Source organism: Mesoplodon densirostris, chromosome 16 (genome assembly GCF_025265405.1).
Source record: "Mesoplodon densirostris isolate mMesDen1 chromosome 16, mMesDen1 primary haplotype, whole genome shotgun sequence".
Taxonomy (NCBI): Eukaryota; Metazoa; Chordata; class Mammalia; order Artiodactyla; family Ziphiidae; genus Mesoplodon; species Mesoplodon densirostris.
The window spans coordinates 66,960,774-66,983,058 of record NC_082676.1 but is presented as its reverse complement, the minus strand read 5'-3'; the positions used below and the strand labels follow the sequence as shown (position 1 = coordinate 66,983,058).

At 60.9% G+C, this 22,285-nt stretch overlaps 3 protein-coding genes across 13 annotated transcripts in view; 2 read left to right on the top strand and 1 right to left on the bottom strand.

Moving 5' to 3' along the window:
* FAM234A (family with sequence similarity 234 member A) overlaps positions 1-7,212 on the top strand; it is a 32,145-nt gene extending 24,933 nt beyond the window's left edge. For 4 of the 5 annotated variants that reach the window (XM_060078367.1, XM_060078370.1, XM_060078369.1 and 1 more), the window contains 10 exons: positions 2,527-2,646; positions 2,886-3,077; positions 3,819-3,949; positions 4,178-4,310; positions 4,465-4,594; positions 4,944-5,084; positions 5,337-5,412; positions 5,550-5,705; positions 6,000-6,102; positions 6,190-7,212. In XM_060078367.1, the coding sequence (XP_059934350.1) occupies positions 2,527-2,646; positions 2,886-3,077; positions 3,819-3,949; positions 4,178-4,310; positions 4,465-4,594; positions 4,944-5,084; positions 5,337-5,412; positions 5,550-5,705; positions 6,000-6,102; positions 6,190-6,401 (1,394 nt within the window). In that variant the 3' untranslated portion in view covers positions 6,402-7,212. The remainder of the gene's footprint in view (positions 1-2,526; positions 2,647-2,885; positions 3,078-3,818; positions 3,950-4,177; positions 4,311-4,464; positions 4,595-4,943; positions 5,085-5,336; positions 5,413-5,549; positions 5,706-5,999; positions 6,103-6,189) is intronic. The other variant, XM_060078366.1, reaches the window with a different exon arrangement.
* Positions 7,213-8,203: 991 nt separating this feature from the next.
* RGS11 (regulator of G protein signaling 11) lies at positions 8,204-17,348 on the bottom strand. Of its 7 annotated transcripts, none has more exons than XM_060120271.1 (17): positions 17,265-17,348; positions 16,813-16,909; positions 16,686-16,736; positions 16,413-16,540; positions 15,743-15,794; positions 15,564-15,622; positions 15,273-15,349; positions 15,025-15,106; positions 13,819-13,887; positions 12,867-12,914; positions 12,723-12,784; positions 12,506-12,619; positions 12,312-12,427; positions 12,130-12,217; positions 11,906-12,044; positions 9,043-9,125; positions 8,204-8,964 (listed from the first exon to the last, which is right to left on the bottom strand). In XM_060120271.1, exons 1-17 carry the CDS (start codon positions 17,325-17,327, stop codon positions 8,856-8,858), a joined length of 1,437 nt encoding a protein of 478 aa, XP_059976254.1. In that variant the 5' UTR covers positions 17,328-17,348; the 3' UTR covers positions 8,204-8,855. The 7 variants fall into 7 exon arrangements, with proteins under 7 accessions (XP_059976254.1, XP_059976255.1, XP_059976256.1 ...); XM_060120272.1 differs by having other exon boundaries at positions 12,867-12,896; XM_060120273.1 differs by having other exon boundaries at positions 12,867-12,896; positions 16,434-16,540.
* Positions 17,349-19,734: 2,386 nt separating this feature from the next.
* Positions 19,735-22,200, top strand: ARHGDIG (Rho GDP dissociation inhibitor gamma). Its single transcript, XM_060077700.1, has 6 exons — positions 19,735-19,851; positions 20,917-21,096; positions 21,174-21,257; positions 21,513-21,589; positions 21,670-21,733; positions 21,829-22,200. Exons 1-6 carry the CDS (start codon positions 19,779-19,781, stop codon positions 22,026-22,028), a joined length of 678 nt encoding a protein of 225 aa, XP_059933683.1. The 5' UTR covers positions 19,735-19,778; the 3' UTR covers positions 22,029-22,200.
* Positions 22,201-22,285: the final 85 nt, after the last annotated feature.

Genomic DNA, 22,285 nt, shown 5'->3' with positions numbered 1-22,285 from the left:
TAGTGAGGGATATTGAACATAGCTTTCCCTCCCTCCCTTTCTTCCCTTTCTTTCTTTCCTTCTTTCTTTTTTCAGATTATTAGCCCCATTTTATTTTATTTTTTTGGCCATGCCACACGGCTTGCGGGATCTTAGTTCCCTGACCAGGGATCGAACCCATGCCCCCTGCAGTGGAAGCATGGGGTTCTAACCTCTGGGCCTTCAGTGAATTCCCAAACTCAGCTTTCTTTTCTGGTGATGACTTTGTCCTCATAGATGTGGAGAGAGCAAGGGCCCTCTCTCGTCTCTCCTGATGGTGGGTGAAGCCTTCAGACTGCCCGGAATATGTGGGGTCTTATCAGAACCAACTAGGGTGTCTCACTTTCTGGCCCATCTCCCTATGTGTATCTCACCCTGGAGCTGGCTCCAAAGTTGGCCTCCCCTTGGTCTGCCCCGGAGATCACTCCTGTTTTCAGCCCCCCTGGCAGGAAGCTGCTGCTTTCTAATCTCACCCAGTGTGGTACCTGGCTGATGGAGGGTGAGCATGGGAGCAGCCCAAGGTGAAAGGCCCCAGACGTCCTCTGTTCTAACCCACGGCTCAATAGTGTTTCTTAAATCTGTGCCTCTCAATTCAAGGTGTGCCTTCAGTCTGGTTCCAGCACCCTGAAATGGGTGCTTTTGACAACTTGGCCTCATTTTACTGTTATTTTGGAGGAGAGGATTTATTTGCCTTCACTCCATGATTCTGGAAGTCTTGTGTCTGGTATTCAGTTTTATTTTTAATTATGGTAAAATACACATCACCCAAAAATCGCCATTTTAAAGTGAACAAATAAGTGGCATTCAAACATTCACAATGCTGCATTGACCATCATCACTATTTTCAAAACCTTTATCATCTCAAACAGATATTCTGTGCCCAACACACGGCAACTTCCATCCTGCCCTCCTGTCCACCCTCTGGTAACCTCTGTTCCACTTTAGTCTCTAGAATATGCCTGTTCTAAGTACCTCATATAACTGGAATTGTCTGTTTGTCTTTTTGTGACTAGCTAATTTCACTGAGCGTAATGTCCTCGAGGTTCATCCATGTTGTAGCGTGTTGCAGAACTTCATTTCTTTTTATGGGTGAATAATACCCCATTGTATGGATGGATCACATTTTGTTTATCCATTCTTCTATCCATGGACACTTGGGTTATTTTCACCTTTTGGCTGTTGTAAATAATGCTGCTTTGAACATTCATGTACAAGTAACTGTCTGAGTCCCTGCTTTCATAATTTTATTTTTATTTTTGGCTGTGTTGGGTCTTCGTTGCTGTGCACTGGCTTTCTCTAGTTGCTGTGAGTGGTGGCTGCTTTTCGTTGCGGTGCGTGGGCTTCTCATTGCGGTGGCTTCTCTTGTTGTGGAGCACCAGTTCTAGGGGCACGGGCTTCAGTAGTTGCAGCACATGGGCTCAGTAATTGCAGCACGCAGGCCCCAGAGCATTTAGGCTTCGGTAGTTGCATCACGTGGGCTTAGTACGTGTGGCGCACAGGCTGTAGGGCACACGGGCTCAGTAGTTGTGGCTCGCAGGCTCTAGGTGCACGGGCTCAGTAGTTGTGGCACACAGGCTTAGTTGCTCCGAGGCATGTGGGATCTTCCCGGACCAGGGATCGGACTCATGTCCCCTGCATTGGCATGTGGATTCTTAACCACTGCGCCACCAGGGAGGTCCCCTCGTGGTTTTGATCTGCATTTCCCTTATTACTAGTGATGTTAAGCATCTTTTCATGTGTTTATGGACTATTTGTATATCTTCTTAAGAGAAACATCTATTCAAGTCTTTTGCTCATTTTTGAATTGGGTTGTTTGTTTTTGTTGTTGGGTTGTAGGAGTTTTTTGTATATTCTGGATATTAATCCCTTATCAGAGGTATGGTTTGCAAATATTTTCTCCCCTTCTGTGGTCTGTCTTTTCACTCCCTCGATGGTGTCCTTTGATGAAGTACAATTTACTTATTTTTTTCTTTTCCTGCCTGTGCTTTTGGTGTCGTATCCAAGAAATCATTGCCAAAACCAATGTCATGAAGATTTAGCCCCTGTGTTTTCTTCTAAGAGTTTTACTGTCAGCTGTTAAGTTTAGGTCTTTGATCCATTTTGAATTCATTTTTGTATATGGAGTGAGGTAAGGGCCTCATTTTGTTCCTTTGGTGTTTGATTTTAAAGCATGTAGTTTATCATTTGAGTCCTTGAATGAAGGAGGGGGTAGCCCCTGTGAGTGTGGACATGTGGACTCCAGACCCCAGTCTGATTAGGGAGGGACTCGGCCCTGAGCAGAAGGTGCAGAACGTCCATTTGTGATGCCCAGGTGTCCTTAACAACTGACACCCGAGTGATGAAGAATTGCTGCTGCTCTGAAGGGGTGTGGGGCTGCCAGCCCACGAGGAAGCAGCGCTTCCCTGTGGTAGCTCCGCGGGCAGCTGCACCTGGCACTCAGCCCCACGGCGCCCAGAGTGGGGCGCATCAGGCCTGGCCTTGGAAAGTAGCCGGTGGTTTCCTTTTCAGTCGCCTATGACTTTCTGGCCACAGAAGACGTGAACAAGGACAGGATCCAGGATGTTCTCTTTCTTTATAAAAACACCAACAGCAGCAGAAGCAATTTCAGCCTCTCCTGTGCTGATGAAGGTAATTTTGTTTTTACCCAAAAAATGAGGAGCTCCCTGCAGGAGGAGGAATCCCCTCACCCTCTCGGTTTTGGGGGAAGCAGTTGGTGGAATTTCTGGGAACTTTCATGTCACTCTCCTTTCCCGCTGGGCTGCTGACCCCATGGGGTCAACACCAGGGATCCAGGGACAGAGCCCAGGGCAGGGCCACAGCACGAGGCCGGCACGCTCAGCCCTGCAGACCTGGGTCTCTCCCTCCAGGCTTTTCCTCCCCCTGCACCTTTGTGGCCGCTGTGTCGGGGGCCAACGGCACCGTCCTCTGGGAGAGGCCCGTGGCCCAGAACAGGGCCCTCGTGGAGTGCGGTGTCCCCCAGCCGAGGGGCAGTGGGGCGTCTTCTGCCTGTATCATCCTCGGCATACCTGGCCCTTTCATTGCGGTAGACTCGGTCACAGGTAGGCTGCTTCCCGTGGGTCCCCCAGGCCTCCGCACACGGGTCCGATGCCAGGATGCTCCGGGGAGGGTCAGCCCGGGCTCTTATGGGCAGTGTAGCTGGATAGGAAGGAAGGCACGGGTGGGAGGGGGACGCCCCATGAGGAGTCACACTTCACTGTTGTCCCCACATAAGTCCCGCCTGTGCCTGCGGCACGGCACCTGGAGGGGGTGGGGGCATTGCTGACCAGGCCCCAGGGATGGGGTGTGTGGGCCTGGCTAGCTCGAGCCCTGAGACCTGCCTTAAGGCAACAGGTCCTTTTCCAAAGCCCTAAGGAATTCTGTGCCTTGATGCTAGGTTTGGGGCTAGCAGCACTTCCTTTGTAAGTTGTGGTTTTAAGAGTAGGGAGGAGAATAAAGAGCAAGCTGGAAATATTTTAAGAAGAGAAGAATCCGACTAAAAACGGGTGTGGGCAGATTGTACTTGGGTCAGATGCTGTCAGGTCAGGACCTTCAGTCCCCGGGTCCATCCACAAGGCTGCACTTTCATTCTCGTGTGACCCCAGTGGGCGACAGGGAGGCCAGGCCCTGCGCATCTGAGGGGGGAGGATCTGCGTCAGCCAAACACTGGAAACAGGATGAGAAGAAAGGAGGGGGCCGTGCTGCCCCAAAGTGATGCTGCTGACACGTGCCTATGGGCGCCAGGCGGCTACACACGCACGTCTGTTTCCACGGCAGCACAAGGGCCCTGTGCTTGGTTTTAGGGGAGACCCTGTGGAGCCGTCCCAGCAGCTTCGGGGGGAACGTGTCCGTGCTGAGCCCTCTGCTCCGGGTGCCCGACGTCGATGCTGACGGGGTCCCAGACCTGCTGGTCCTCACCCAGGAGGAGAACCAGGTACAGCCCTCGTTCCAGCCACGTGGCCTCCCCCGCTGCCCCGAGCTCGGGTGCCTGCAGACCCAGCGGGCACTTCTGGGCCCCCCAAGAGTGGCAGAGAGTGCGCTTTCCCACCGGTGCCATGGGCGCAGCTCTGAGGATGGTGCGGGCGGCCCCACGTCTCCCGGCATCAGACACTGTAGGTTCGACCCAGCGGGTGGGCCTGCTCCCCTCCTCCGTGTGCTGCAGGTCAACGGCTACGTCTATTCAGGCGGCACCGGGCAGCAAGTCGGCCCCCCGGGCAGCCTGGGTGTGGACGGGACCAGCGGCTCCATCCTCTATGTCACCAGTGCAGGTGCCCACTACGTCCTCATCCCCTGCGGTACGTGGCATCCGCTGCCCCAGGGCAGCCTCCCTTGTGGGCCTGCTGGCACCTGGGAGGAAGCAGGTGTGGGGCTAGTGGCTCCTGCTCTTGTTCCAGGGACTCGCAGTCATCGCCCGCTGACAGGTGACGCAAGGCTCTTCTTTGTTCACAGGCACCTCCCTCTGCAGCCACTCAGTGAAGGGCCTGTATGAGAAGGCCACCGGGAGGGACAGCTCGCTCAAGAGCGACCCCCTCTGGGAGGGCAGGCTCAACGCCACCTCCCACAGGCTGCAGGAGCACAGGTCGGGGGTGTGGGGGCCTGTGCGCGGGGGCCCTGGGCACAAGGAGGAGCCGTAGGGCAGGCACAGGGCCCTTACTTTGTGTCAGGTGTCTGAGGTCGTCCTGGGCTCAGACTCAGTAAACCGGCAAACAGAAGACGAATAAAAACGGGGGAGAAGATGCCCTCCCTGCCCCCGGGCTCACTGGTCCCTGCGTCCAGTGAGGGCCTTCCTTTTAGTTTGAAACTGGAGAAGTAAGAAAGATGAGGCTGAGCCCTGGGAGCCTGAGGGAAACAACCCGGCAGGCAGCGCTGGGGAGGGTCCCGTCCCCAACCCTACCCGGGGCCCTATCCCGTCCCTCCTGCCCGTGTAGCTCAGGAGCTGTCCGCTACCTGATGAACGTTCCGGGGAAGGTGGGTGAGGACCTGCTTCTCGTGAGTTCCGAGGCCTGCGTGCTGCTGGACGGGCAGGAGCTGGTGCCCAGGTGGACCCTCGGTGCAGCCCAGGTCCTGAGGTATGGGGTCCTTCTCCAGGGAACTGGGTACCCCAGTGTGTCCCCACCCCCACCCCCACCCCTGGCGGCCCTGGGGACAAGGCCTGTATGCTTCTGCCAGAGGCCACTGCCTGTCACCTGGTGCCACCCTGCCCTGGGGGAGGGGAGTGAGACCCCTGGCGTCAAAGCTCCGGCCCGTGCAGGTGCAGCCGCAGCCTATCCCAGGTGTCTCCTTCAGAGGCCCGTGTGAGCCCTCCTCCCCTCTCCTTCCAGAAAACCCATCCTCGGCTACTACAAACCCGACGTCCCGGCCATGGTCATTGAGAACGGGACCGGCTCCGAGAGACAGGTTGCGGCACTTGCTCCTGGGTCCCACCTTTGCCCGTAGCTGAGGGAAGCTGGTCTGAGCCGTAGGCCGAGTGGGGACCAGAGGCTTCGGTGAGCCGCCCTCTGGGACACAACCCTGTGCTGCCCCTCCCTCTGCAGATCCTGCTCCTGGACCTCAGCTCCGGGGCTGTCCTGTGGAGCCAGGCTCTCCCAGGCCTCCCCAGGGACCCGCAGTCCGCCAGCCTTCCCACCGCAGACCACCGCTCCGCCTTCTTCTTCTGGGGCCTCCACGAGCTGGCTGGTGCCAACCAGACGGTACAGTCTTGGGTCCTGGTTTGTGGCATGGGGTGGAGCCGGTGGCTGGGTGAGTGCAGATAGACAGAAGCCACGGAGGGGAGGGTGGGCAGGGCAAGGGGGTCCGGGCTTTCTGGGAGGAAGTGGGTGCAAGGGGCGGCAGCTGGAAGACAACCGAGAAGGGTCAGGGTCAGGTGGGGAAGCGGGGCGGGAGGTGGGTGTTTTGTGGGACGCCAGCGGCCACAGCTCTGGGTGCGGTCCCAGTCAGGAGCGTCCGGGAGGGTCAGCCTCATGCCCCCGCTGCACTCCCTGCAGGAGCCCGGAGCTGCCGGGCACCGCCTGTACATGTTCCACCCCACGCAGCCCAGAGTCCTGCTGGAACTGGCCAACATCTCCACCCCCATTGTCACCTTCCAGGGTGAGTGCGCCCCGCATGGGCCCGGGCCGCCAGCCATGGGAGGCCTGTGCTGGCCGGTCCCGGGACCTGATGGCCATGTCCCCACAGTGGTTCTGCTTGAGCCGAGCCGCCACGCTGCCTACATTCTCCTGACGGGCCCGGCCAGCCCGGATCCACCCGGCCTGGTCTCCGTGGCCAAACACAAGGTGCGGGACCTCATCCCGAGCAGCAAGGTAGTCCGTCTGGCTGAGGGTGGCCCCGACAGTGACCAGGCCGTCAGGGACCGGTTCTTTCGCCTACGGTACCGGAACGAGGCCTAGACGTGGTTTGGCCAGAGCCCGAAGCAGAGGCGGCTGCTGAAGTTTCACATCCTGGGAAATCAGCCCTTCACTGGCTCGGTCTGCACGCCGACTCCTGACCTGGTGACCTGGCAACGCTCTCCACTGGGCCCGTTACCCCAGGGACGTGCCGGGGCCTCTCCCCTCTCCTGCCAGCATGCCAGGTCCTCACTCAGGTCCCCACTCCGAGCCCCCCCCCCCGGGTTTCCCTGGGCAGAGCCCGTGCTGGCAGCAGCTCACCCTCACTCCATGCCTGGCCAGAGCCTCGGCTGCAGAATCCCCTCCCTCTTTCCGTCTGAGCCTTGCCTTCTCTGTATTGTCTCCCTGGGGTCGTGGAGCTTAGAGGGTGGTGGGCCCTGGGGTGGCTTGAGGCAGGCCCACACCCCAGTGTGGTTGGTGGTAACTCGCCCTGGAGAGCCCATGACAGGGCCCATGAGGAATGGGTCCTGGGAGGATGTGACGGATGGGCTGCCTGGAGTTGTGAGTGTCCCTAGGACCTGGCCCCAGGATGCGCCCTGGGGTCAGCGTGCACCCCTGGGTACACACTGGAGCTCCTTGTCCCTCAGGGATCCCTGCACCCCTGGGTGTGGCCAGCGGCCCCTCCTTCCTGGTGCTTGGACACCCCCCCATAGTCGGTGTCACCTGATGCAAGACTCACCTCTGTGCCTTGGTCACCCCAGACCCGCCTGGTGCTGTGGGACTCAGCCGTGCCCGGACAAAAGCAAGCAGCCTGATGACCCTGGGTACCTCGGGAAGAAATCAGAATAAACACTGGTTTTGCACTGTCTGGAAAGCCCTGTGTGTGCCTGTGTTTGTCTGCTAGATCAGTGGGAAAGGCTGCTGGGGAGGTGAGGCCAGCACCCACACCACCCAATCAGAGACTGGGAGCGTCCAGCACGGCCTCCAAGTGCATCTCGGGTCTGTGGTTCCCGCCCTGCTCACCCACAGCAGGCTAGGAACCCAGCCTGTGGGCATTCTCCCACCCGGGACAGGCAGGGGGTCCCCCAGCACCTGTGTCCTCTAGGGCTGAGCTCTGGTAGCCGCCCAGGCAGGGGGCTTCAGTGAGACGAAGGTTTGGGTTACCAAAGTGATGGGGGCTGTTGTGGAGAATCCTGCAGGAATTTCCTGAAGGCGCTTACGTGTGACAAGCCTGCTTCCAGAACCAGGTCTGTTTCTCCTTGGGCAGGCCTGGGAGGCAACGACAAGGCTGAGGTTGAGGGGTTGGATTCCCTGTCCCTGTGAGAAGCCACCTGGGCCCAAGGGCCCAGGTCTGGGTCCACAGCAGAGGAGGGAGGAGCTGGCTCTAGGCAGGGACCAGCCTTCAGGTTCCAGGACGATGTGCAGGAGTTCGGGGTCTGGGCCGCCCCGGAGACACCCTCACCGGTGCACCCTGGACTTGTAAATAAAGCCCACACTGTGCTCCGTGTCACTGTGTTGTCTTAGGGCACAGCTGACCCTGGAGAGGCTGGGTTCAACACCAGACAGCCCCCTGGACTCTGTGCTCACTCTCCCCTGGAGGACTCAGGCATCCATGTGCCGCCAGAGCACAAGCTCCCCACTGTCTCCCCAAGTCTGCAGCCTGAGCCCAGCCCCAGGCCTACAGACCCCACACAAGGGATCCTCCACCCACTGCCTCTGACACCTGAACTTCCCATTGTCCTTCACCACCTCCCTCACCAGTGCATGCCTCACCCACACGCCACACGTGCATGCACACCCACCACAAGCACACCCACCACGTGTGCACCCACCACGATTTGGACCACAGCAGGACAGGCTCAGAGTGAGGACCCAAAGGTCTTTTATTTCTGGGCTGGGAGTGGGAGGGTGTGGGCAGCCCTGAGGGAGGGGTGGCGCTGCCCCAGCTGAGCCAGTCTGGCTGCACTCCCAAAGGAGCAGCTGAGTCTCGGGGGGCCCTCGGAGTGGGGACTCCCTGGTGTCTTTCCCTAGAGGCTCTGCCGCCCTGGCTGTGAACCAGGGATGGCTGTTGGAGGAGCAACGATGCTGGAGCCATCTCTGTACAACACCGGAGAGAAGCCACGGGCCTCGGGTGGCCACGGAGGCGGAGAGGCCACGGCCCAGTGGGAGCAGCACCTCCCCCTGCACGCCCACGCCCCCTGCTGGCGGCCACCTGACTGAAATCTTGCCCTGGGAGTCACCAGCGGGGTGGGAACCGGCGTAGAATGCCAGGTGTGCTGCCATCTTGTCTCAGTCCAGGGCACCCCTGCCCTGGGAATCAGCACCCGAACAGCCCCTTCTGGGGGAGGGTGTGACAAGGGAAAAGGTGGAAGCCAGAGAGGTCGGTGCCCCCGTAAGGCCGGGCGCTTGGGGCCCGAGGAGACTCCCGTGCCGGGGAGTCTCAGTGGCTGCAAGGACCCTGGGCAAGAGGAGTTGATGAGGGCAAGATGGCCCCATTCTGCCCCTGCCCAGGCCCACCTAGGCCTCCCCGTCACCACCCGAGGGCTCCCTGGAGGCGGAGGCAGAGGCAGGAAGGAGAGCAGGGCTGGGGCTGGAATGGCGCGGCTTCCGCATGAACGGGAACACCCTGTGGAGAAGAAGGGGCCTGAGCGCAGGGCGCCACCCCCGGCATCCCACCTGCCTCCCTGGGCACCACCTGGCTGACCGTCGCTTGGTCTCCGGGGGCACCACGGCCTCCGCCAGCAGGTCTTTGTACAAATCCGACTTCAGGAACCTCGGGTAGGAGTCCTGCAACAGACAGCATCTGGACCTGACCCCTTCCCACTCCTGGTCTCAGCCAGCACTGCCCAGGCTCCTCCAAGGGCGGGGCCCACAGTGGACTGGGCTGGAGCAGCCTCCCCAGACCAGCCCAGACCGGGTCGGACTCAGGGAGACTGGCCCCCAACCACGCAGGAGCCCGGTGCCCACATGGGGAGTGAACGTGGCGCCTCCTGCGACAGGGAACCGGTGTCACTGGTTCTTGCAGACCCACAGAGTGAGGCTGGGCACGTGGAGCGGGACAAAGTCACGGTCGACAAAAACCACGGGATTCAATAAAGAGGGACAGGAATCTATAAACCCGGGTGTTACATTTTTAAAAGAAAAATACACATTTTAAATTGTTAACTTTTGGTGGAGGGGCAGGGGTATAAACAAGATTTAGTTGAATGTACTTTGTAGATTGGATTTTGAAACTGTGTAGATATTTTAAGTAATTATAAAATAAATAAGCAACCCCCAAACACTGAAGGGGGACAGTGAAGCTGGGCGTCCAGCGGGTGACACCACCCTAGCCACACGTAACCGAGTGTCCAAGGGGCGTCTGAGGGGCTGTGGACAAAGGACCGAAAAAACAAACAGTAAACGACTCTCAGTCACTGAATGGTAGTGTCGTGCTGCTGAGTTGAGCTACTGAGTGAATCTCGAGAAAAAGCAAGTGAGTGATTATGTTGGCACCACTGAAAACCCAGATTTTCAGTAGGGGAATGAGGAGCGAGAGAGAGAGGCCAAAGAGGTTAAGGAAACTCTGTAATCCTGATTCTGAATTAGAAGTATCAGTATGAACTCCTGGTATGTTTTAGTTAAAACACGTATTTCCTGATTCTGTCCACTGAAAGTCCTGGGAACCATGACCACCCCTGACGCTATGACGGGTCTGATGTGCAGGTCATGGTTTCTGAACACCACCCCCGAGGGAGGGCTGAGGGCCCAAGGAATGGCTGGCTCTAGGTCTGGAGTAGGACGGCCCCTTAGAAAGCTGGGAAGCACCATAGATTTCGGACACGTCACAGGACTCAAGAGCAATCAGCCGGAGAGGGGGACCTCTGCACATCCCATGAGACAAGGACTGAAAGGGATTGAAACCCATCAAGTATGGTCAAAACGTGAATTTACAATGGTATTAAAAGCATCCCAACCTCACTGACTACCCTTGGCAGATACCAGGGGTGCAACTGCTTATTTTGAAAAGTGGTAATTAAAGAAGGAATCAAGGGACTTCCCTGGTGGTCCAGTGGTAAAGAATCTGCCTTCCAATGCAGGGCACGCAAGTTTGATCCCTGGTCAGGGAAGTAGGATCCCACATGCAGCAGGGCATCTAAGCCCACGTGCCACAACTCCAGAGCCCATGTGCTCTGGAACCCGAACGCCACAACTAGAGAAGAGAAAACCCACACGCCACAACTAGAGAGAAGCCCGCATGCCACAACGAAGACCCTATGCAGCCAAAAAAATTAAGAAAATAAATATTAAAAAAAAATTATGTTTAGGACTTCCCTGGTGGTGCAGTGGTTAAGAATTCACCTGCCAACGCAGGGGACACGGGTTCAACCGCTGGTCTGGGAAAATCCCACATTCCACAGAGCAACTAAGCCCACGTGCCACAACTACTGAAGTCCGCGCGCCTAGAGCCCGTGCTCCGCAAGATAAACCACAGCAATGAGAAGCCCGCGCACCGCAACAAAGAGTAGCCCCCCACCCACCGCAACTAGAGAAAACCCGTGCACAGCAGCAACAGACCCCAATGCAGCCATAAATAAATAAGTAAGTAAGTAAGTTTAAAGGAGGAATCAAGCCTTGGTCCTGCCTTTCCTCTATGATCGGTACCACTGGGCCAGCAACAAGCAGAGAGAGGAGGCGTCAGAACAGGCAGGCAGTGATGGGTTAGAACATCCCACACCCTCATGAAATCATGGAACTGGGCCAGACTGTCAAGGCTGCTTTCACCACAAAAGAGAGAGAGCTGGACTGACATCCCTCCTGAGTGGAGAACACATCAGACACCACCTCTGAAGTAACTATTCCCAAACAAACCGAACCAACAACAACAAAACTGAAAACAATCTGATCAAGGAACACGGTGTCCACAAGCTGGAGAATGGAGGACGGATTCTCCCCTGGAGGCTCCAGAAGAAACCAGCCTGCTCTCACCCTGATCTCAGCCCCGAGACCCCATCAGGCTTCTACCTCCACAGCACAGAGAATAAGCAGCAGCGGGAAACTGGCCTGAGGTCACGTGGGGAAGGGGACGCGACTGGCCACTTGAGGGCATTGAGTAAATACTGTTGGTGTTTCGGGTGTGATGCTGGCCTCTGCTGCCACGTTGAAAGAGAAGCGGTGGCCGTGTCCTTTAAGGGAACTTCCTGCAATACCTACAGACAGGAAGTCTGGAAATGGCTTTAAAGTCGAGGGGGGTGTGTGCGTGTGGTAGGCCACTGGACAGGATGGACCGTGAGTCTGGATAGGCCCCGAGACGACAGTTTGTGAAGGTGGGCTGTAGGTACGTGGGGATTTGTCATTTACTTTTTGTTCATATTTGACCTTTTCCACGTTAGGACACTTTACAACCACGGCTGGACAAGCCCTGCGGCTGCCCTGAGCCTTGGTTTGCTGCTCTGTAAAGCGCGGTGTGAGCTGCGGGACTAAGCTGGCAGGAGCCACGGGGAGTGGGTGCGGACCAGCCTCTGAGCTGTGACCACTGAAGCCAGCTGACACCGGCTTGGGGGGGGCGGCGAGGGAGAGGCACCCACCTTCTTCATCAGCATGTAGATGTGCAGCTGGGCGTCGTCCAGCACATGGCGGTGCGGCCGGCCCAGGCCCACCAGCGTCCGCTCCATCGTCCGGCTGTCGATGTTGACCCAGCGGGCAGCACCGGGGGCCAGGAACTGCCTGGCATGGGAGAGGGGAGCCCCGGTGGGTCTGGGCCATTCGGGCTGGCCGCTGCCCGCCCCCCGCCCCACCCTGCGGCACTCACTGGTACACGGCGTCCACCAGGGCGGGGACCTGGGCCTGCCCTCCGTGGCGCAGCTCCTCACAGGCCTCCCAGAAGCTGAGGTTCTCGGCTGGGGGTCCGGGCACCGGGTCAGGCCCACCCCAGGCTGGTGGAAACCTGGGGTGGGGGGGCTCGAGCAGGGAGCAGGGGAGGGGGCTTCTCACCACTGAACTCTTTCCTGAGAAAGTCCATGAAATGGGCCCGTCCCACAGGGTCTTCCAAGAGTTCCCGGAAGCTGAAGGCCCACTGCTCCACACGGAGCCTTGTGGGCACGGCCGCGCTGGGGGAAGGGCGGGTGGGTCAGGAGCACGAGGAAGGCAGGGGCACACCTGCAGCTCATGGCCCACCCCGGGCTCACCTGGGTGCATTCATGGCCCAGTAGGTATCGTTGTCTGTGACCCAGGGGTTGCTGGGCAGGCACCCCGACATGATGGGGTCGTGCAGCCCACGCTGGCTGCTAAATTTCAGGTACCTGGGGGTGGAGGGTGGTGCCAGGGCCAGTGCAGGGAGGGCGCTGGAGGAAGGGTTTGGGCTCTGGGCTGGGGGTCTCCAGCCACCACCCCCATCCCACTCACGCCTCAAGGCAGACGGAGGACTTCACCCGGGCCCTGCCCAGTGCCTTTCGTAAGCACTCGACCTAGGATGGGAGACCTGTGACGGGCGCCGGGGCTGGGAGCCACCAGCCCACCCTTACCCTCCCTTCTGCCCCCAGGACCTACCTCCCGCCTGTAGAAGTCCACGGTCTTGGTCTGGAAGGGGCCGGTGGGCTGCAGTTAGAAGGCAGGTCCCTATAGGGACTGACATCCCACCCCTGCCCTGCCCTCCGGAGCCCTGGCCTCTAATGCAGGGGTCTGAATTTCCAGGACGCCTCCTGGGGCCTCAAGTCTGGACGTTTCGGGGTGTTCACCAAGCCTTCAGGTGCTCAAAGTTGCCTTGAGTTTCCCCAACTGTCACTATTTCATGTTTTCAAGTGTACTGAAAGGAGGGGAGGGCAGCCAGCACCCTCAGGATGCCTGTGATGCCAACCTTTCCTCTCAGCTATCTTTGCGTGACTTTGATGGAAATCACAAACCTATGACCGTGAACTATGATTTTGAAGTCAGGAAGGTGTTTTCTCAGAAAAGTACTAGATGACTCTGCTCTATGTTTTGGGTGTCGTGGGATCTGACCGAGGACTCTGTTGCTACAAAGTTCGGACATGTGTCCTGGTCAATTCCATCCAGTTTGGAGGCTTTGGAGGCACATGGTTCATTCGGCCCTGGTTGCTCGGGCCCGTGGCCGTGCTCGCCACCCCTCCAAGTCCCCACAGACCCTGATGCTGCCCTGGCCTGGGGGAAGAAACCCCCTCCCCCCATAGGGTCTACTGTACTTACTTGCACCGAGGGCAGCAGGTGGGAGGTGAGAGAGAGCAAGAGTTAGCAGGGGGCTGGGAGTCGGGGCAGTGAGCCAGGGAGCAAAGCAGGAGACTTGGAGTGACTGAATCATGGGACATTTGGATGGACAAGTGGACAGGTGGGTGGGCAGCCCCCAAGCAGTCCCCTAGTGGTGGAGTGGGGGGGTAAAGGGGCAGGGGGGGAGGTGGAGGGGTTAAGGGAGGTGGGGGCACATGGAGCGGAGGGTACTGTGCAGGGGTGGGGAGTGGCTGGGTGTGTGTGCACGCAGGGTCCTCACCATCTGCACTCGCCCAGCAGTGCAGGAACCCCGCTCTGGACCTTGCTCCAGCACGCTGGGGACCCCGGGCTGCAGAGGGGGGATGAGATGAAGCGGGGGCACAGCTCAGGCAGGCTGCTGAGACCCTCCTAACCCCATACACTGAAGCTCCGCACCCATGTCAGGCCCTAATGTGGAAACATGCTCAGGGGAACTCGGGACCTGTATGCTCTCTGCTCATCCCCACCCCAGGGCACCCTCCCTGTCTAGCCCACCCTGGTCCCCTCTCCAGCCCCTCACCCAGCTCCTGGCTCCTAAAGCAAAGTCTGTGACCTGCCCTCAAGCCCCCCGTTCTTCCTCGCCTCAGCCAAACTCACCTCCGAGCTCCTGGCTGCTCAGGCCAGAATCCCAGCCCTACCTGAGACAGCCCCTCTGGCCGCACCTCGTCCTGACCACCCCGTCCCCAGACACACATGCCTCACCGGAGGCCACGGGCGCCATTACTGGTCTCTCCACAGGACCACCACCGGCCCTCAGCCCACTGCTCAGCCTTGGCCACGCCCACTCCACCCTCAACGCCGGAGACCCCGTGACCCTCAGGTGGAAGATTAGGGTCATTTTCCCAGAGACACTACCCACACCTGATGAGGTAATCAGGCCCCTGGGCGCCTCTCTTTTTTTTTTCATGGAGCTTTTTCCCCCGGAGCTTCTATTCATGGTCTGCTGTGATTGCCCCTCACAGCACACATCTGTGTCTACTGGTCTCTCCACTGCCCCACACAGTAGGGGGACCTCAACCCACCTGCCAGACCCACGGATCTGGGTAAGGCCTGACCCCAGAAGCTCTTGGCCTGTGACCTCAGTCCCTCATGCTGCAGCTAAGCCTGCCCTCACTCACCTCCCCCCACCCCAAGGGCCTTCAGGTGCTCTCACTCACCCCCCCACCCCGCCCAGGGCCTTCAGGTGCCCACATTCTGCTTCCTTAGACCCAGAGAGAAGCTGCTGTGTCCTAGTCTGTGGGTGGGGGCAACTCAGGCCTGGCCTTGTGACCTTTGGGTTCTCATGAACCACAGAAACAGAACTTCCTGTCACCTGACAGGATCCCTAAAAGCATGTCCTTCCCAGGGGTCAGAAAGCAGGTCCTCCTCAGCGAGCACCTGAGGAGGCACACTAACCGCTAGCAGGACTCCGCTGCTGTCTAAGGACCACCCCCCACAAGGGGCTCACCGGGGGCCTGTTCACCAGCCAGTACGTCTGCTCCTGGCATGCGATGACCAGCCTGTCCCCCTTCCTGCGCTGCTTAGCTGCCCTGGGGGGCGGGTAGGCAGAGCTGGGGGGACACTGTGCCCACCACCTCACCCCCCACTTCAGGCCGAGGCCTGGGCAGGCAGCCAAGCCTGGGCGCACTGTTTCTGGTCCCAGGGCTGCCAGTGCCCGGGCCGGGGGCGTGCGGGGCACGCAGGGCATTGTCTCACCACAGCTGCTCTCTTGCCTGCATCACTACCAGGTCCCACGTGTGGCTAATCTTCCTGTGCAGCTGGTCGTAGTGCTCCTGCGGAGTGGTGAGGTCTCCAGTGGGAAACTCCCTCTGGTGCCCAGCTCTGTGGTGTGGACCCCCCCCACCTCCCCTCTGAGACCACCTAGGGTGTTTGTGCTTGTGTATCCACATCACCCTGGGGTCCGGGCTGTGTGCTCTAGGGCCACAAGTAGGGGACTGGGCTCCTCTGGCTGGATTCAGCCTGGGAGGGGTGGGGAGGGTGTCCCACCTTTTCATGGTCAACCAGGCCCCCCCGCTTTCGGATGTTCTTCTTGGCCAGGTAGATGGCTGGAAGGACAGGGCACAGGTTGCAGACGAGCAATGTCAGCTCCCCCTCCCCTGTGGCATCACACCTGCAGCCACCGTCCTGGGAGTTTGTCCCCGGCTGGCCCACCCCTCCTCACTCACCATAGTCCAGCTCAGCGGCTGGCCACAGGGTGCTCATCCAGAAATAGGGCGTCTGGTGTGGTGCAAGGACAAAGGTATCTGTGACCTTCTGGGCCTTCCCCGCCCCAAGAGTCATCCCCACCCTCTCAGCTCCCTTGCGAAGAGACTGGGCTGGCTGGGGGGGTATCTTCCCACTGCCCCAAGGCTCAGCTGACCATCCACCATTCCCTCCACCTGGACCGAGCTGCACTTGGTTCACTGACTCTGGGCTCCCTGCCCAGGCCCAGGAGGTAGTTGTAGTGCTGGGGGGGTGGGGACTGAGGGCAGGACCTGCCGGGGTCCCTGGTGTGGCCACGGAGGGCAGGAGGGGGTGCTCCATCATGACTGAGGACACACACTGAGGTGCAGGGATCCTGTCCTTAGGCCCCTTCTTCAGGGCTGGGACCTAAGGACCCCGGGTAAGCTGGTGGAGTCCTCTGCAGGTACTATGCCTTATGGGGCCCTGCTAAAGGTTAAAGGTCCCTCCCCTTAACTTGGTCTTTCTGTCACAGGGACGCTTCCAGTCCAGGCCTTTTGGGGAGGGGGCAGTGGACCACAAGATCTGCGGTGACATCACAGGTCCTGCTCCTGCCCCAGCCCCACCCCTTCCAGGAGTACCCGCCAAGGCGCTGCCTGGTGGGACGGGTCCTACCTGCTCCCAGTTGAGCCTGACCTGGAACCTATAGGGCGTTTCATCCAGCCGGAGCTCGAGGTGGCAGGGGTCTCGCAGTGGGTATAGGTAGCCATGCCGCACTAGGAGGGTGCCCAGGTGCAGGGCCTCTGGGGAGCAAGGTGGTGAATTCTTAATGGGGGGAGCCGAGCCAGGTCCCCCAGCACAGTGAGCTTGGCCCCAGCCCTAGGCCATCAGCACAGCGACCCCAGGGCTGGGTATGGGCGCAGGAAGAGCAGCGGGCTGACCCCTTACCCTCCTCTGTGATGCAGTACTTCTGGATCAACCACTCCATGATGTCGTTGCCTGCATAGCAGAGACTGGGGTAGGGGGAGGCCAAGGCAGGGCCGGCACCCCCCTCCCTGCCCCTGCAGCACCTCACCAGTCACTGCGTGAGGAATGACGGTGACGAGCAGGCGCTGGCTCCGCATCTTCACACCCTGGTCGGGGTCCTGCATACTCACCACCATCCGCTCCATCTGGGCAAAGGAGGTTGAGGGCCTGCGGTGGCCTCCTCCCCCACCCCCAGATCCAGATGCCCCGGAACAGCCCGGGATGCGCCGGATCAGTGTGCTTGAAGATTAACGCTCACTGACGTGGGATTTCAGGCCGTGGCTGACCGCGGAGGCGAGGGGGGGCGCGAGCGAGCAGCGACCCCAACCCCGGGGTCTCCGCCGCCCCACCCCGCTCACACAGTGTCATGGCCCCAGACCCGCGTCCACACTCGCGCGCTCGCGTAGTGTCCACACTCGCGTGCACCCGCACTCACTCCTCTCCTGCCCCTCCCGGCCTCGCGTGTCGGGGGTGGGGGGCGGGCGGGATCCCGGCACCCACCTTGCTCAGATGCGGCCTCTGCGCGCGGGGGTGCCCGCCGTGGGACGCGGGGCCGGCGGCCATGGCTGAGGCAGGCCCAGCGGGGCGAGGGTGTCCGGCCGCCCCGCCCCTCCCCTCCCCTCCCCTCCCCTCCCGGGCCGCCGCCCCGCCCGCGAGTTAACCCTCGGCAGCCGCGGGGTCTGGGGTCTGGGGACGCGCGTCCGATCATCCACCTCGAGCAGGCTCCCCTCACGTCACGAGAAACCGAGGCCCGTGCCCGCGGGAGCTTGCCTGGAGCTTCGAGAGGGGCTTGGACCCACCCGGACAGCGTGGGGGGAATCAGCCTCTGCTGGGACGGCGGTGGGGGAGGCTCAGAGGTGGGGTGGGAACTCAGGGAAAGGATGGGGACTCAGAAAAGGGAAGAGGGGACTTGTGGGGAAGGAGGGCTGGGGTGGATTACAACCGTTTAGGGTCACTGTAACCCCTCCCCCATACCCACCTCCTGTGTGGCGCCCCAGGATGTGGGCGACCAGCGGTGCAGGGGCTGTAAGGTCTGGGTGAGGGGTCGAACTGGCCCTAGGAGTGTGTCCCTGCAACTGTGACACTGTCCCTGACGCATGCAGATGCTACCGGGCTGGTATGACACTGCATGGCTGCGTAGGTGTGCTGGGCGGGGGCCCTTGAGGCCTGGGAGAATATGGCAGGCAGCTCACTTCCCCTCTGCTGCACTGATGATGCCTGGGGCACCAGTTGGGGAACAGACAGAGACCCCACCCGGGTTACCCCGAAACTGTGGGAGACTGTGGGAGGGGTCTTTACTGGGAGAGAAGATCTCAACACCTGCCCCCCAAGATTCGTGGGCAGCCTCTGGGCTCAGGGCCCAGCCTGGCCATTTCTCTCCCTCCTCCAACAGCTTGGCCACCCACACCCCTTTTGTTGGGGCCATTTTAAAGTGGTGCAAACATGTCTATTTCTGATTTTTAGGTGCTTGGGGCAGGGCAGGATGTCGGGGTTAGCCTTTGGCCAGAGCCTCCAACATGGCCATCTGAACCCATTTCCACTGCAGGCAAAGCCATGTCCAGGCTGAGCTGGGGCAGGGGTACTGGAGGGGTGTTCTACCCTTCCCAGGTGCCATTCTCCCTTACATGCCAGTGAAATTCTCTCACCCAGCCCCACCCACACAGGTGGGGTCAGGCTGGCCCCAGGCCTGGCTGTCCTCTCTTCATGGATGGGCTTCCAGAGAGGCTGAAGGCCCCCAGAGGCCAGAGCTGTCCCCAGCCTGGGGACAAGTGGCTTCCCTGACCACCCCAGGGAAGGGGCAGCAGGATGTGACCCTAGAAGGGCTGGGATCCGGCTGGGGAGACCCTGCCTTGGAAAGACTGTGGGCAGGTGCGGCTCCAAGGGGGACAGTCCCCACCCTAGCACACGTGCCGTCCCCACCCACGGCCTGCTGGCCTCCTTCTCAGATAGGGGGCTCCTTTGGGCCAGGGCAGATCCGATTCTTGGGTGTCCTCAGAAATGGGGGACGGAGGGGTGTAAGGAAGCAGGGGAACTCTAGCTGGTGTTCTGCCTGCTCCTCCACTTTGACCCAGCTGTCCCCAGCCTCAGGTCCAGCTCACCCCCGCCCCGCTGAACCCCATCTACCTGTCACAAGGTCTGTTTAGGCATCAAGACCAGAGGCCCCTTCTGTGCGCCCCTCTCAGCACTCCACCACCCCGTTCTGTTTCAGATCAGTGTCCTTTTCTCCCCAAGGATGGGGGCCTCTGAGCATAGAGCATGCAAAGACCCCTCCACCCCGCCGCCACGCTCACACAGCCCAGTCAATAAACACTGGAATAATGGCTGTGTCTCCAGACTGCACCTCACTGTGTGTGTGGACACTGGCCCCTCCGTGCTGATGCCTGTGAACCTCTGGGGTGCGGGGCCAGGAGGCTGTGCAGACACACACAGCATCCCCCACCCCCCAAGGCTGGGCAGACTCTAGGAGTCCCCTCTGCCCAGACATAAATAAGCTCCAGCGGGGGTGGGAGTAGGGGGAGGGGAGGGACTGTCGGGCCCCAGGTGCGGCCTGCGCTGCCTGCAGGTAACGAGAGCCTGGGGACCTGTGGCGGGGGGACGCACCTGCTCCACTCGCGCCCCCAGTCCCACCAGCCCCGCCCAGAGGGCTTCCCCGGAGACTCCCCAGACTCCGGGCGGCGCCGTGGGGTGGGGCAGCTCTGATGGCCAGAGCCGGGTGCAGGCGGGGCTGGATGCTGGGACCGTGACCGCGGCGGCTGTGCGGGGTCCGAGTGCGCCCGCGGCGGGGACGACCGGGTGCCGGCGCCAAGAGGGCGACACGCGCGTCTCTGCGGGGCTGCGCGGGGTCCGCGGAGCGGCTGGGGGCGCGCGGCGCGGGCGCGGCGCTGGGCGCGGGGGGCGCTCCCGGCCGGGATGAGCTCACCGCAGTCGCGCCGGGGCTGAGCGCCGAGCCGGGCGGCGGCGGGGCGGGCGGCGGCTCCTCGGCGGCTCGGCGGCGGGGCCGGGCCGCGGGCCACCATGCTGGGCCTGGACGCGTGTGAGCTGTGGGCGCAGCTGCTGGAGCTGCTCCGGCTGGCGCTGTGCGCCCGAGGTGAGCGGGCCTGGCTAGGGCCAGGGCGGCCACGTGGGCGGGGGGCTCAGCCCGGGGCGCGGCGGCTTCTCCCCCGCGGAAACTTTGGGGGCGCTCGTGGGGACCTCGCGGCGGGGTCCCCCGGCAGGGCTCTGACAGGGGTGGGGGGCTTCGTCCGGGCCAGACACTCATGGGGCAAGGGGTCAAGAGTGGGCGGGTCTGTTTGTGAAGCCAGGGTGGCAGGGGGGCCCTCTCCCCGTGGGAACCTGCCCCTGAGGTCCCATCTCCCTTGGGTGGGGCTGGGGCTCCTTCAGGGAGGGTGTGGATCCCGGGAAAGACTGGAGCGCAGTGGGCAGGGACTCGGAAAGACCCTGCCCCAAGGCACCATAGGAGCTTCCCCTAGGACTGTGGGAAGGGCTCAGAAAGACCCCTGCGTTAAGGCGCCGGGGAAGGGGCTTAGCTGACTGGGTCTGGAGGCACCTGGGGAGGTGGCCTCAGAGCATAAGTTGAGGGGTTTAGAGAGAACCACCCCTACCCTTCAGGAGCATTATGGAGAGGAACTCCCAAGACTGTGGGGAGGCATTCAGGGAACGCAGTCCCTGAGCAGGGTGGTGGGGACCCTGAGAGGTGTCCGAGAGCCTTATGGGAATATGGGAAGAGGCCTAGGGCACTGGGGACCCTGGAGAGCAGCAAAACGGCAGAGCCTCTGCTCTAGAGAAGACCTCAGTGGTCACCACTCTGTAGTGGTGGACCCTATCCCTTGGGGCTGTTCCCCATTTGGGGTCTTCCTTCCCCCTACAGTCAGGGAGGGGCCTGGGATGAATGGGTGGGGCAGAAGGATGCAGCTGGAGCCTCCAGGGATCACCTGCCTCCATCTCTTGGGAGCCTTCTCCACTCCCCAGGCCCTTCCCTAAGAGGCTGGGTTTGGGCACTGCTCTGCATCTTCTCGGCCCACCCCTATCCCAGAGCTCTCACCGGACTCCTGTTAAGTTTGGGCAGTGGGAGGTCCAGCTGGCCAGACGGCAGGCTCCAGCAAATACCAGGTCAGCTGGCAGCAGCTGCTCACACACCCTCCCCGACCCCCAGTCCTCCTGACCGACAAGGAGAAGGGGCAGCTGCCTCCAGATGAGGTGCTGGATGAGGCCGTGCCGGAGTACCGGGCCCCGGGGAGGAAGAGCCTCCTGGAGATCCAGCAGCTGGACCCGGACGACGAGAGCCTGGTCAATTACAAGCGGGCGCTGCTGGGGCCTGAGCCGCCTGCCTTGGGTATGCCCACGCCCTGGACTGGGGTGGAGAGGGTGGGTTAGGGTTAGGGCACCTGTACACTTCTGGTTTCTCTTCAGACCCAAGCCTGCCCAACGTGCAGGTGACCAGCCTGACACTGATGTCTGAGCAGGCCCCAGGGCCCATCACCATGGACCTCACAGGTAACTCCCAGGATGCCTGGTGCGACCCTGAGCCCCAGGCAGGGACCTCACAGGTAACCCTCTCCGCAAAATACAAACTGATCTTTGGGGTAGAGACCTGGGCTCGTTGCCATGGACCTCCTAGGATCCCCCCACCCATGCCCAATCCCAAGTACTCAGACCTAGACCTCACAGGTACAGGCCCCCCATGGGGGCTCCTGGGGCAGGGTCTCAGCCATCCCAGGAGTTCACACTTAGCTGCACTTTCCCTAACAGGAGAGTTGGCTGCGCTGAAAAACCGGGTGTTTGTCCTGAAGGAGGGTGTTGATTACAAAGTGAAGATTACCTTCAAGGTGAGGGAGCTGTCACTGGGGACACCAGCCAGCCACAGGCCCAGCCCCCCAGGTTCCCCCTAACACCCTCTGTCCCTCAGGTCAATAAGGAGATCGTCAGTGGCCTCAAGTGTCTGCATCACACCTACCGCCAGGGCCTGCGAGGTGAGGGCTGCGTGGAGGGGGCAGCCCAGGGGGAAGGCTCGGGGTGGGGGCCAGTGGGACAGAGGGCAGCCCCTGACACCCTCGCCCTCCCCCAGTGGACAAAGCCGTCTACATGGTGGGCAGCTATGGCCCGAGCGCCCAGGAGTACGAGTTTGTGACTCCGTTGGAGGAGGCGCCCCGGGGAGTGCTGGTGCGGGGTGCCTACGTGGTCACGTCCTTCTTCACCGATGACGACAGGACCCCCCACCTGTCCTGGGAGTGGGGCCTCCACATCTGCCAGGACTGGGAGAGCTGAGCGCCCCCTGTCCCAGGGCTGTGTTCCCACTTGCGATCCTGGTCTCCCCCACCTCTGCCAGTCGCTGCAAGGGACCCCTGACCGTTCCCCGGCCCCCTCAGTGGCCAGAGCCCCTGCCCTCTGTCCTGTCCCGGGACGCCCCCTCCCCAGGCCTGGCACTGTGCCCTGAACAGTCCTATTAAACGTTGCTCTGTCTCGGTGCCCTCGGTGTCGCCTGTCTGCCTCCCCGCCCCCGGGGTGGGGGGGCCTCCCAGCCT